Source organism: Elgaria multicarinata, chromosome 3 (assembly GCF_023053635.1).
Source record: "Elgaria multicarinata webbii isolate HBS135686 ecotype San Diego chromosome 3, rElgMul1.1.pri, whole genome shotgun sequence".
Lineage (NCBI taxonomy): Eukaryota > Metazoa > Chordata > Lepidosauria > Squamata > Anguidae > Elgaria > Elgaria multicarinata.
Genome location: NC_086173.1, coordinates 142,443,802 through 142,457,392, shown reverse-complemented (window position 1 = coordinate 142,457,392; position 13,591 = coordinate 142,443,802). Strand labels below are relative to the sequence as shown.

General features: G+C 44.5%; 1 protein-coding gene across 1 annotated transcript; it reads right to left on the bottom strand.

Annotated features, from left to right (window-relative positions):
- Window positions 1–124: 124 nt before the first annotated feature.
- LOC134396851 (monoacylglycerol lipase ABHD6-like) lies at window positions 125–13,243 on the bottom strand. The gene is made up of 8 exons (XM_063123439.1): window positions 13,131–13,243; window positions 11,491–11,647; window positions 9,430–9,543; window positions 7,240–7,372; window positions 4,553–4,710; window positions 2,937–2,991; window positions 1,327–1,427; window positions 125–301 (listed from the first exon to the last, which is right to left on the bottom strand). The coding sequence occupies exons 1-8, from the start codon at window positions 13,241–13,243 to the stop codon at window positions 125–127; spliced, it is 1,008 nt and encodes a 335-aa protein (XP_062979509.1).
- Between the last annotated feature and the right edge of the window lie 348 nt (window positions 13,244–13,591).

Sequence of the window (13,591 nt, the reverse complement as noted above, 5' to 3'; positions counted from 1 at the left end):
TGTAACGAAGTGGGGGGTGGGGGAGAGGACAAACGTCCATGGTGTAATTTCTGGCTTTTTCTTTGCTGAGTGGGGAAATCCCTTTAAATACTTTTCAGCCACTTGACTCCTCACTCAGTGAGCTTTATGCCAACTTCTTATCCTCCGAGATGCCGCAAACTGAATTGTAGAATTCCAAAAGGAGCTTTGCAGACTTCATGGGCTTCTCGAGTGCTATGAAGTGTCCACATTCCTCCAGCATATGCACTTGGGAGTTACGAATGCCGGTGGCTAAGACTTCTGCCCCAGTAGAATCAAAGACCTGAATGACAAAGAATAAGTGTGTTTTCTTTCCTTGGTGTCTAGGTTTTTAAAGGATGTAGGAAAATCAGGAAGGATGTGGAAAGAACTGTGTGTGATGCGGGGGTGGGTGGGGAGGTTGCAAGACCTTTGTATAATTAACGCAGGGAAGACCAAACGTCCTCTTCCCCTGCTGAAGAACCAGACTGCAAAACTTTAGCTCCCTAGAGAGCTGCATCAGGAAATGTACATAGGCACACCTTCTGAAATGTGCATGTAAAACTCTATTATTTAAATAGCTGGAGACCAGAATATCTCAAGAATTACCTTCCTCCATATGAGCTTGTAACTTGATCTTTTGAGGTCCTGTTTTGGGGCTCTTCACCATCTGAGATGGAGACTTTCCAATCCCCTTCCTTCCTTCCTTCCTTCCTTCCTTCCTTCCTTCCTTCCTTCCTTTTTTTTTCTTGTGGAGCTTTAAAGCAGGGGTTTTGAACCACAATTCCTGTGGGCCAAATCTGACTTTCCTGGGGTCCCAAATCCCTGCAGTTCTCCAGATTCCCCCCAACCCCTTTCACCTGGCCCCCAGTTATTTGGTTTCCCGGTGGTTTTCTAAAGATTAAATTGCCTCTCTTAAGGCTTAGTTACTGGTGGTGAGAGTGTTAAGCTAAAACATGCTGGTGTTCTCCCCCCCCCCCCCCGTTCATTTTACTTTTTGCCCCAACCACCTCTGGAATGTGCCCCCGCCCCCAGCATTCCTGAAATGCAATTCGGCCCTCAGACAGAAAGAGAGTTGACACTCCTGCTTTAAAGGAACTGTTTTTTTAAAAGGTCAGATGTGTCCATTTCCAGCCATTTCTTCTTTGCTTTGCCTCCCAATATAATAAAGATGGGAGCTCTTGTTTCAGGTTAACCATTCCCCCACCAGCAACACCTTTGCAAACGAAATGCCACTGAAACAAAACGACTCCCATTTTATGAACGGTTCTCTGATTCTGTTACATTTGTCTAATTCTAACATTATATATACAAATACACCCAGCTTACCTTGTCTTCCCTTCCCCAAATGATCTGTGTTGGAACTCTAATCTTCCTCATGTTTTCATGAAGAATGTACCTGGACTCCGCACTGGAGAGATCTAAGAAACCTTTCCCAATGAGAAAACCAAGTTAGCACCAAACCGGCAAAGATCGTTGTGGCCCTTCTCCTGGTGGAGATGAAAACTGCTAGAAGTGGTTTGTTGATGTGGATCAACACAGCTGCCTGTATTTTTGGACTCTCCGTGGGGGCGTGGCTATGGGGACTATCAAGATGAGCGCCCACATTCCAGAATTCACCACTGCACCGTTGTTAATAGTCAATAGATTTCTGCTCCACAGGGCTAAATTTGTTACCTTCCATTGTAACAATTTTCAGAGGGGCAGCCATGTTAGTCTTTTGAAGGTAAAACAAGACTCTTTGTTGTTATGGGTGGAATAGACTAAGGCATCTACCCCTTTGAGAAGACTTAGGTCTGTTTCTGTTGTCATTCATAGATGAGTCATGGGAGATTCCTGAATATGAATCAAGCAAGGGGCAGGGGATAGTCCAATGGTAGAGCACTTGCTTTGGATGTACAATGCCCCAGGTTCAATCCCTGGCATCTCCAGGTAGGGCTGGAAAAACTCCTGCCTGAACCCCTGGAGAGCCATTGCTGCCAGTCTGTATCAACAATACTGGGCTATATGGACCAAGTTCTGACTCTGTGTAAGGCAGCTTCCTCTGTTCCTATGATTTTCTGCATTTTTTAAAATAATATCAATTGGGTGGGTGAATTTGATCAGGCCTGTACTACTGTTTAACCCTTCCCCTGCTGTTTTCCTGATTATAATCCCCCCTCCCACTGCTCTTTGCCCATGGGGAAAACATACAGTCTCACAATGTAAAATTTAAAAATCCCTTCCACAGGGCTGTGTCCATGATGGAAATTCTAATCATGGATCTCCTGTATTACTTCTATTTCGGCCCTTACTGGTGCATTCCAATCTGTGTGATAAGTCAAGGGCACCAACCTGGGCATGTTTAGACAGAAAAAAGTCCTACAAGTTCCAGCTGAGAGCTGTAGGACTTTTTTCTGTCAAAATCATGGGATTGCGTCTTAAGATGTGTGTCTATTTTGTAGTGTAGTAGAGTGTGGTAGCAGCAGTGGAGGAAGCAAGGAGCCTCCTCGCCATGTCTTATTCGGGTTTAAGCCTGCCAGGACCCTTTTACACGCCTCCTTAAAATGGACTTCACATTTATCTGATACTGTAGATGAGTTGCTCCCAAGGCTCTTTAGCACATTGTTTTTTTTACTTCTTCAGTACTACCATAAAACTGTAATGAGTGAATGTAATGTACAAGTCCTTGTCTGAAAATTGTAGTTGGCCGCAGCTACAGTTGCGTAGTTACTATAGTAGTAGTAGTAGTAGTAGTAGCAGTTGGTTCAGTGTAATGTGTAATTTTTTTTATATATATTTTGATGGTTTTAAATTTTGTATACTTTTTTTTAATCTCCACTGTTTTTAACTTTTGTAAACTGCCCAGAGAACTTCAGCTATTGGTCAGTATATAAATTTAATAAATAAATACAGTGTGAAACAGCCCAGGCAGATTTCCTACTGGTTCTCATACTTACATGTTATAAAAAACATCTTATGTGGTCTCCGATCATCAAGATATCCTTTGAGGCGCTAAGGGTGGGAGGAAAACAATGACATATGAGTCAGAGGCACAGAAGGCAAGTTAAGCTTCTGTCATGTAGCAGTTAGTAGATATTCCTCCCTGGAGGCAATGGATGGTGGCATCTCATAATCTCCAGCTACGGCTTGCTTAGACCAAGAGCTTTTCTTCATGAGGCTTTTAATTCACTAAATCTACTTTTGGTTTTGTCACAGAATTGAGATCCAAGCTCTACACAAAGAGCTTTTCCTTTCCTGCTTTTCTGCTCCATAACCTCTAGATTCAAGAGGAAGCTGGACAACCATCTGTCAGGGATGCTTAATTAGGGTGGATTCCTGCATTGAGCAGGTGGTTGGACTCGATGGCCTTGTAGGCCCCTTCCAACTCTGTTATTCTATGCTTCTAGATGGTATTGTGGTATAGCAGAATAATGCAATTACACAAGTGGGTAAATGCATTTTGGTTCACTTTTGCAAATACTACCAGCTCATTGGGCTCTACATCTAAGGTCCTCCTCCGAGGGAAGCTCAGAGGATGGCAACAAGGGAGAGGGCCTTTTCAGTGGTGCCACCCCCCCCAATTATGGAATGATCTTCCCGACGTGGCTTGCCTGGTGCCAACATTGTTATCTTTTTGGCACTAGTTAAGACCTTTCTCTTCTCCCAGGCAGTTAACAACATGGGCTGAGTTCGTTTCTAACTGACCCCAGAATAGCTGTTTTCAAAAGGATACTGTGGTTTTTACGCTTCTTACGTTTTTAAATTTTGTATATTTGTTTCTAATATTTACAGTTTTTAACTTTTGTAAACCGCCCAGAGAGCTTCGGCTATGGTGCGGTACATAAATGCAATACATAAATAATAAATAAATTTCTTCCGTTTCCTCCCACTCCCCAGGAAAGTGCTCTTAAAAAAGAGAAGGATTCACAATCCCACTGATATCAGAGTCACCAGCCTCCACTAGTTATTCAAAACTATTTTCCAGGCTGTTAGAGTATGGTAGCAGCTAGGGTGATCATATGAAAAGGAGGACAGGGCTCCTGTATCTTTAACAGTTGTATTGAAAAGGGAATTTCAGCAGGTGTCATTTGTATATATATTTAGAACCTGGTGAAATGCCCTCTTAAACAGTTAAAGGTGCAGGAGTTATACTAGAGTGACCAGATTTAAAACAGGGCAAGGCACCTGCAGCTTTAACTGTTGTGATGAAGAGGAAATTTCACCAGGTTCTCCATATATATAAATGACACTTGCTGAAATTCCCTTTTCAATACAACTGTTAAAGATACAGGAGCCCTGTCCTCCTTTCCATATGGTCACCCTAGTAGCAGCAGTGGGGAAAATTGGGAGCCTGCTCAACATGCCTCATCCAGTGCACAGAAAATGCCTCATCTAGAAAAGCTCCAGCTGAAAACACTTACAGGCTGTTTATGTTCGTTCAAGAGCATTTGAGGTGATAGGCTCTCTTGCACAGCCCAGCTCTGGGGAGGGGAGAAAGACTACAGACGTGTGAGCCATTAGTGTAATGGTTTGGGCTAGAGAGTGCCACAGTCTTCAGAGTGCTGTATTTCACCTGCATGTTTATAAAGCTGGGGCGAGACAGGCAAAGCTTGAGTAGGTCTTCGGCCTGTTCTTTATTCACTGGAATAAGAGTGCCGTCAGTAGGGTCCCTAGAGTAAACCATGTCTCTGAAGCGCGCGAAGAAGTCGGTTTCTGTTGGATACTTCAGTCCTAAAAGTTGGGCGAGAATGCAACATTTTCAACAAAAGCCCTGAAAAACGCAAGCCCATTTGAACAGATAAAACTACATAAACATTTTTTAAAGTATCAAGTAGGAACATTAAAAGACAAACTAAATGGCACGTTAAAAAGTGCTCTCCATTCTCAGGGGATAAAATCAAAATCCTTGTTGGTTAAAAGAGAGGGATTTGTTTAATTTTTTTTTAAATAAAAAAAGGTCTTAACCAGGCACTAAAAACTTAACAATAGATGCACCTGGTGGACTTCTTTGTAGAGGACATTCCATAAGCAGGGTGCCATTACTAAAAGACCCAGTCCGTAGTCATCCATGTCACTTCATGGGTTAATATATTAATAGTTGGCCATGCCATAAAAGATTTCAATGGGCCTGTTCAGATGCCATGTTAGGCTGCTAACCCTTTTGCAGCAAATGGTTAATGAGTGTGTTTAAACCATGGTTATGTAGCCACCATGGTGAGGAAGGGTTCACATGATACACTAAGTCATGGTTCACAGGACACGCTGAGCCATAATGTTTAGCTCAAAGTGCTTACCCTACTCACCCAGGCTTAGCATGCCATCTGAAAAGGGTCAGTGTTTAAAACCAGCACTTTGAACTGAACGTGCAAACAAACAGGAAGCAAGTGAACCTGTTTTAACACTGGTGAGATGCTGGTGCCAACTGTACTGAGCCACTGTACTTTTAACCAGTTGAAGTTTTGAGTAGTCTTCAAAGGCAGCCAGTGGCATTTCTGCCTAATTACCTGTGTGAACACCTTTTCTATAAGGCCTTTCCCACACCACACATACACACACAGAGTAACACTGCCACCAGGACCTTTACCTCAGGTACAACCTCTTTACTTCTTGAGATGTGAGGACACACTGGCTTTTTATTGTGATATATATTGAGCATTTCTACACCAAGGAAAATCCCACAACTTTACCACAGCTTTCTGGGTTCAGTTTTTGTCTCACCATTACAATGTGCTCCCTTTACACAAGCTTCCCTTCCCCCTCCCCTTTCCCCCCTTTAACTAGGGGGTTGCCCATACAGCACCGGGTTGTTACCACGTTAAACAAAACCCCAGGCTTTCTGCTGTGGGGTGGCGGTGGCTAATCCCAATGCAGAGGGAGGCTGCAGGGTTTCCAGTGAACATTTGGCTCGCCAGGCCCACTCCCTGCCTTCTGCTTGGATGGACGACAGCAAATCAGGGGTTGCATCTGCCCAGGGAATGCCTCCACCATGATGTCAGATGATGGATGTGACATATTTACCTCACTCTGGCAAAAAAAGTCAAGGTAAGTCCCCGACTTCTTAAAATCACAGCTTCATGGGAAAGTCCCACAACGGCTGTGAGGGCGTCATTTAACCGATGCTGCGCCACTGCACACCCACCGCAGGGCTTTCGGAGCATCTAGGCAGCCCCCAGGTTCCATTTATACAGCCACAGGACGGCACTGTCTTCTGTCTCTTTTTATAACGCGTTTCCTCTTTTCATGGTGAAACAAATAAGGGAGGGTTTTGTTACTGCTTTTTTCCATTTTCAATTAAACCACAGAAATTCTTCTAAAGAACAAGAGAGGCACTCGAGGTTTGCAGTGTCATGTAAAGGGCAAGGAAACTTCTATGAGTGTGCTTTAGTAGCTCATTTAGAAGAGCAGTTTATTCTCTTTATTACCTTTACCCTTTGTTAGCCATGAGCTGTAGGTGTAGGATTTTGAAAAGAAGAGAAATACTTATTATTTATAGAATTATGGTATTAAACAGTAAATAATTTCTTTACTCTCCTCCTGCACATAATTTATCCAATTACAAGAATAAGTCACTTTAAAACCACCTATAAATCCTCTCTCACACACTTCAGTTTCCAAACAGTAGATAATGTGTCTAGAACCGGAGGAGGAGGAGTGTTAGTCTGTTGCAACAAAACAAGAGTCTTGCGTGACATCTGCATGCTGTGAATCAGTCCCTTTAATTAATAACCTGATTATTTAATTAATAACCTGATGTGCAGTATATAATAATAGCTTGAGTGTAATAATCCTTTTAAAGATTAACCTATTCATTACAGCACGAGCTGTCATGGACTGGAGTCCACTATGTTGAATATGCGAAGTGGGTTAGGATTTATTTATTTATTTATTTATGTATTTATTACATTTCTATACCGCCCAATAGCCGGATCTCATCATTCTGTACAGTTTGCTGGGGCCAAGGAAAGAGTGGATCTGGATCCAGTAGAAAGTGAAATGTTGGGGCTTAAGGAGGAAGAGGGCAAGGGTGGCCACAGCATGTAGGAAGGGAAGGCAGGGCGGAGGCTGGGCCAAAACCTTTGCCTTCCATGCTTCTTTCTCTTCAATGAGTGCTCTAGAATAGCTCAAGTATAATCATCCCTGCTCCTGCTCATACATGTCTCTGTGTTCCTCACTAGGAAATTGGGTCAGGTGTCCTGGACTTACATTCAGAGAGTGAGTGCTTTAGGAATAACCTTGAAATAACTGCATTTAGACACTCACCAGCTGGGCAAAGGAGGGACAAGCAGCAGATTTCAGACGGATAGTGCGCAGCATAAAGCCCAGCGACCATTCCGCCCATGGACATGCCAACCAGGTGGAAAGGCTTTTTGTTCAACTCAATGCACTCGACAAACTGAAAAAAGAAATACGAAGGGAGAGAGAGAGAGAGAGAGAGAATATAATTACAGCTCTACTGGTTTGGGTCATTATCCAAAAATGACCTTGGTGTTGGTAACAGTTCCTTTCAGTTCACATAAATACAAATACCAGAACATCCTTTCTAGGTGGTCCCAGCAAAGAATCTATCACATCCAGCATTCTTTGACCCAGACAGAGCGCATCTAGTGGGATCCAGTGTGTTGAGGTACACCGATGCGACCAAGGCACATACAGATGCTCAGGCCAGAATATTCTGGGGTGGGGGAGACATGGGAGGTGCAGAGGGAGGGAGGAGACCCTCTTACGCCTTCCCTCTTCTGCCCTTCACCCTCCTTCTAGGTAATACTTTCAGTTGTTTCAGCTCATGTTCCGAACTGGCCATTGTGATTCAACACCTGCAGCTTTTGTAGTTTGCCTTCTCAGGGTTTCTTCTGCAACCATCTTGAACATATGGAGGTAATGTCATGGCCATGACCCTGGGATCTCTGCACCTGCTATGGAGATGGATTTAGGAAGGTCAGTCCAAGCAGGTTGTGCAGAGGCAGGGCTGGCCCAAGACAGGTTGCTGCAAAAAAGGAAATGGCCTGCACCTTCCCCAAGCCAAGGCGCAGAGAGCTCAAGATTGGCCAAGTTATTTAGCACCAGAGGTGGAAAATCCCACAAACGCCTCTCATGCATCAGCCAAAAAACCAAAACAACACCCCCCACAAATGTGCATAATGACTGCATATGGTAAGTTATAGGTACAGATGCAAATTTAGAAATATTTATTGTAGTTTAAATAGAAACATCTCACCCTATTGGGGAATACTATGACCAGGTCACTTCTGAGCCTGCCTGTCGAGGTGCTAACTGTTGATGGGCATCAGTTCTTACCATTCTTTATCTTTAAACCGGAATTGGACAAGACAGCCCTTCAAACAGAGGAAATGTTCTAAACAGAGGATGGTCCTCTGGCAGCCTTTCAAATAGAGGACTGCCCTCTGTAAAAGAGGGCACATGACTTCCCTGTCCTCTCCCTGGGAGTAAGATGGATGAATAAATAAAATAAACAAACATAATTAAAATGGAACGATCTGCAGCCCTTTCTTGCTACCCCAAATCACCCTCTGAGGCAGCTGCCTCCCTCTGCCTAGTGGTAGAGCAGGCCCTGTGCAAGGATGCCACAAGGGAGGTGAGAACCGGAAAAGCTGGTTCTGTTTCCCCAGGATTGGGGAAAGGAAGGGGAGGCACCAAAAGAAGTCAGAAGAGCAGGGTCTTGCCTTGCACCTACGTTGGTTCTTTTCCGTGCCAGGTGAAGACCTTATTTTCCTAGGCATTTGGGCCTTTTAGGGTCTGTCTATACATTTTAAATGCCCTGTGTTGGCTGTGCGGTGCTGCTGCACCAGTTAAATGACGCAGCAGTCACCATGGGACTTTCCCACGAAGCTGCGTATTAAAAAAAGTCGGGTGCTTACCCTGACTTTTCACATCTTTGCTCTGGCGTTGAGGTGGAGGCATTCCTGGGCAGATGGCAACTTATGATTGGTTGCCGGAAGCCCAGGGAGAGAGCCCACACTGCCTCCTGCATCGGGATTACCTGCTGTCGCCCTGCAGCAGTGAAAGCGCAGCGTTTCCCCCAAAGTGGCAACAACTTGAAGCTGTCAAGGCAGCCTCTCAGTTTCTGTTGCTTTACATTTGTTTACTGTATTTTAAAACTTCACAGTGCACCTTAGAAAGTTCCTTTAGAGTTCTGACTGAAACCCAGAGCAGATTCACCACCCCAATAAAGTAGGCAGCTGTGTCCACACACGTCAACCATAATACCCAATTTCTTAGTCTCAGGCGACAGTCATAGAATAGGGAATTGGCAAAGGATGGTGTAGCGGTTAGCATGTTGTTGGACCTTGGTTGAGGGAGACATCTCTGATCAGCCACGGCGTTCACTGGGTGACCAACGGCAAGTCACAGAGCTGTGCTACCACCACTCTTCTTCTACTTGTCAGTCTTCAAGGTGCAACACTGTTGTGGGCAGCTAAATAAAGGCCTTACCTGGTGTATCCTTTTAGCCTGAGCTGCTGCTGTATAACTTTCTCCCATCAAGCGGGTGGTTTCTCCATGGCCAGGCATGTCAAGGCAGACCACGTGGAGGTCCTGGGGGAAGAGCTGTGGAAAGATGGCACTGGGAATGAAACCGAGGAGTCCAAACAATAATCACTGGAGTTCTTCATTGTCAAAGGGTGGAGCGGCTAAGGAATTCTGTTGCTGGTTCCAGAGAAAACACCTCAGGATAAGCAATAATAAAACTGGAGTAGGTTTCCCACATGTCAACAGGTGCACAAAATAGGCTTCAGGTTAGGAACAACTTTTCCTGTGCTGCTGTCTTATTGTCACTCTACTTGAAGGAACAGGTATTTGGACAGGTGTAACAACACAGAGATGAGTCTTTCAAAGGAGCCTGCTAACTAATTTCAGGTTTTTAATTTGATTTCAAAACTTCACTATTTTACTCATCAAAAGAACCTAGGGCAGCTCAGCTCAGCACACCAAAGATGACATTAAAACGCTTGTATTTTTAGCAAGGGCTTAGAAGAAATGTCAAATGTTGTAGGTGTGTAGAGGCTGAAAAGGGAGTAATCTGGGGGATGTCCTGATGCTTCTCCAACCATCTCAGCTTCCACTGCCCTACTGACTGGCACAAGGCTTACAGGATTTCCGCTATAGCAAATCCAGTAATGGTAGATGCTAATTCCCACACACACACCGCCCCCCCCCCCAATACACAATGACCCTGTTCAGATGAGACGCTAAGCCACAGAGGATAAGCATTTTGAGTTAAACATTGTGGCTCAGCATGTTGTGTGAACCATGACGTAGCATGTCATATTAGATATTCCTAACTATGGTGGCTACATAACCACGGTTTGCTGAAACGGGTAGGCAGCCTAACCATGGCTTAGCATGTTGTCTGAACAGCATGCTCTGTAGGACAAGTTGCCCGTTCTATGTCATCCGTTGTTGCAGGTGGTTGATCTGAGCTACCCAAAAGAAGAAACTGAGGAGTGGTGGTACAGGTGGGCAGCTGCTTCCTAGGCTGTATCCTTCCCTGTCCATTAGCCCAGCACTCCTAGACTCAGAGCTGGTCCCACTAGGGATGGCACAGGGCCGCCCCAAGACATTTTACTGGCTGGGGTGAAGTGCAAGATGGCACCCCTTCCTTTTCCATGGAGGGAAGCCAGCTGGACTGGCAGTTGAATCTTATTTCTGCACTCGTTCTTGGATAGGGTTCACCACCACACCTGAGGCAGCACTGTAGTTTAGGGTCCCATGATAGGTTGGATGGCATACTCATCTCTGTCCCTAGCCAAGGGGAATAGCCAGGATGTTCAAGAGGAACAGATGGGAAGCTGCCACCACTGCCTCCAAGCATCTGTTGCCTGAGGTGATCATCTCACTTTGCCTAATGGTAGGGCCGACCCTGAGAAGGCAGGACAAGGCCAGCATTTTGGGCAGCAGAGTGGAACAGGGCTGGCCTAAGACATTTAGCTGCCTGAGGGGAAGTACAAGATGGTGTCCCCATTTCACATATAGAAGCCAGGCAGACCTGCAGTTGATTCTCAAGTCCAGCATTGGCTGTGGGACAACATCCTCTACCACATCTGAAGGCAGCAGGCTAGCTTAGAGGGTGTGGGACAGGCTGCATGGCACACACACAGCTGTCTCCTCCAACATTTGTGCCATGTCCCACCCTCGAGCATCTGCCCCTTGAGGATGCTACCTCACTCTGCTTAAGGCAGGGATGAGGAATGCTTCCAAATATCTGGGCTTCCATACTATTTAAAGGGGGGTGTCTCTTCAGATGTTCTTGGAATGCAGCTCAAATCAGCCATAGCCAGCATAGCCAATAGTGAAGGTTTATGGGAGTTGCAGTCCAAGAACATCTAGAGGGCCACAATTAACCCACCCCTGGTAACAGCAGCTGGCCTTGTAGAAGGTAGACAGATGGGACACATTACGCTGGGGATTTCTCCTGCACAAACAGTTTAAAATGGGTAGGACCTACATGAAAGCACAATCAATTTTCCTACTTTCTTATCAAAAATGGAAACCTACTTTGATGATATTTAACCAAACGTCTTTGTTGAGCGAGAACCCGTGAAGCATCAAGATGGATGGATGCGGCCCAGGCTCCCCTCGGGAGAAGTAAGAGAAGCTGTATCCCTCGTTTTCAATGTGCTTCACTTTCACTCCCCGTTTCTGACGCTTGATCCTAAAAGTATAGAAAGGAGCAAGTTTAACAGACTGGTGATCTTGCACAGGAGAGAAGCGTATTTCATAGTGACGTTCTATCAATGCTAAGTTGATCGCTTTCTTTTGTGGGTTTTCTGCAGATGGAGATGGGAATTCAAGGAGTGTAGCTCAGAGATTTTTTTCAGAGCAAGAGTGATAATGTCATGTGCCAGAAAACCAGGGTATTCACTGAACTCTCCTTGCTCTCATGAATGAATGAGGCTTTCAAGTTCTGTTTTTGTTTGTGACAGATTCTCACAGAGCAGCCTTTCCCAACCTGATGCCTTACAGATGTTTTCACCATCAGTTCTCATCAGCCCCAGCCAGCATGGCTGATGGTCTAGACTGCTAGGCTTTGCAGTCCAAAACATCTGGAGGGCACCAGATTGGGGAAGGCTGGCAAAAAAGAAGTCAGAGCAGAAGTTGAATGTTTCTTTCCTTTTCTTCAGTGGGAGCCTAACTTCACACTAGCAGTTTAAAAATGCTAACACTTCTTTGTGATATTGTTTGCATTTCCAATTAATAACTAAAGGTTGAATTTCAGTGGGCTGAAGATCCTTTGTTAAACTCAATGTGTGTTACATGTTGAACCTATGGAGTCAGAAGTAAGTTAGGGTGACCATATGAAAAGGAGGACATAGCTCCTGCACTTTAACTCTTGTGATGAAGAGGGAATTTCACCAGGTGCTGCATGCATACAAAGGACACCTGCTGAAATTCCCTTTTCTATGCAACTGTTAAAGATACAGGAGCCCTGTCCTCCTTTTCATATGGTCACCCTAAGTAAGTACCACTGGCTTTAATAAGAGCTTTACTCCCAGGTAATTATTCGTAGTGTGGTCTTCCGTCTAGATCAGGGGTAGTCAACCTTTTCAGACCTACTGGCATACTTGCCATTTGGGGTGGTGGTGGTGGTGGTCAGTGGTGCATTTGTATCATGGCCATTTCAGCCCAAATGCACTTACTTTCAGGATTCTCTTCTTTTCTTGACCCTTCCTTCTGGGATTCCCTCTTTTCTTGACTCTCCCTTCTGGGATTCCCATTTTTCTTGACCCTTCCTTCTGGGATTCCCTCTTTTCTTGACCCTCCCTTCTGGGATTCCCTCTTTTCTTGACCTTCCCTTCCTGGTTTTCAACTTTTCTTGATGCTCCCTTCTGAGATTCCCACTTTTTGTGACACCCCCCACTTCCAGAATTCCCTCTTTTCATGATCCCCCTTCTGAGATTCCCCTTTTTGTGACCTCCCTTCTGGTATTCCCACTTTTCTTGTCCCTTCTTCTTCTTCCACCCCCTCCTTGTTGCTTGTGATTTCCTTCCCCCGCTATCTTCCAGTGCTCATCTCTGTTGCCTAGCTTTTCAAAATGTTGCTTCCTGGATTTTGATCTCATACCAGATACTGCTTCAACGTTAAGACCCTACTAGTTGACCAAGTATGGAAGTCATACTATATATGTTACTACTCACCACATCATGAGCCTGAATATCAGCGAAGGCAACTTGTCGTACTTTTTTATTAATGGAGTTGATAGGATACCTAGAGTGACGCGTATCATCGTCTTGATCATGGTGAGATCCATGCCTGCTAGTTAAGGTAGTTCTTTGATATCTGCAAGTGATAAAATCATCAGACAATAGTAGAAAAGTTGAATGGTTGTGCAGTGTATGTGTGTATGTATATATACTTTTAGAAGTCTAATACAATATGAATTAAACTTAGTACCTAAAAGGGATTTTTTTAAAGATAACTTAGTCATGGTAGTTGCAAACATGGTTTTAAATTCCATCCTTAGCTATACAATAACCAATGGTGGTTAGTTGATGGTTGTTGTTTTTAACCCACCATGGATTATTTTGTTGTGTGGAGGGAGTTTTTTTAACCAACTGTTAGTTATATTGCCGAAATAATCAATGCAAATAACCAATGT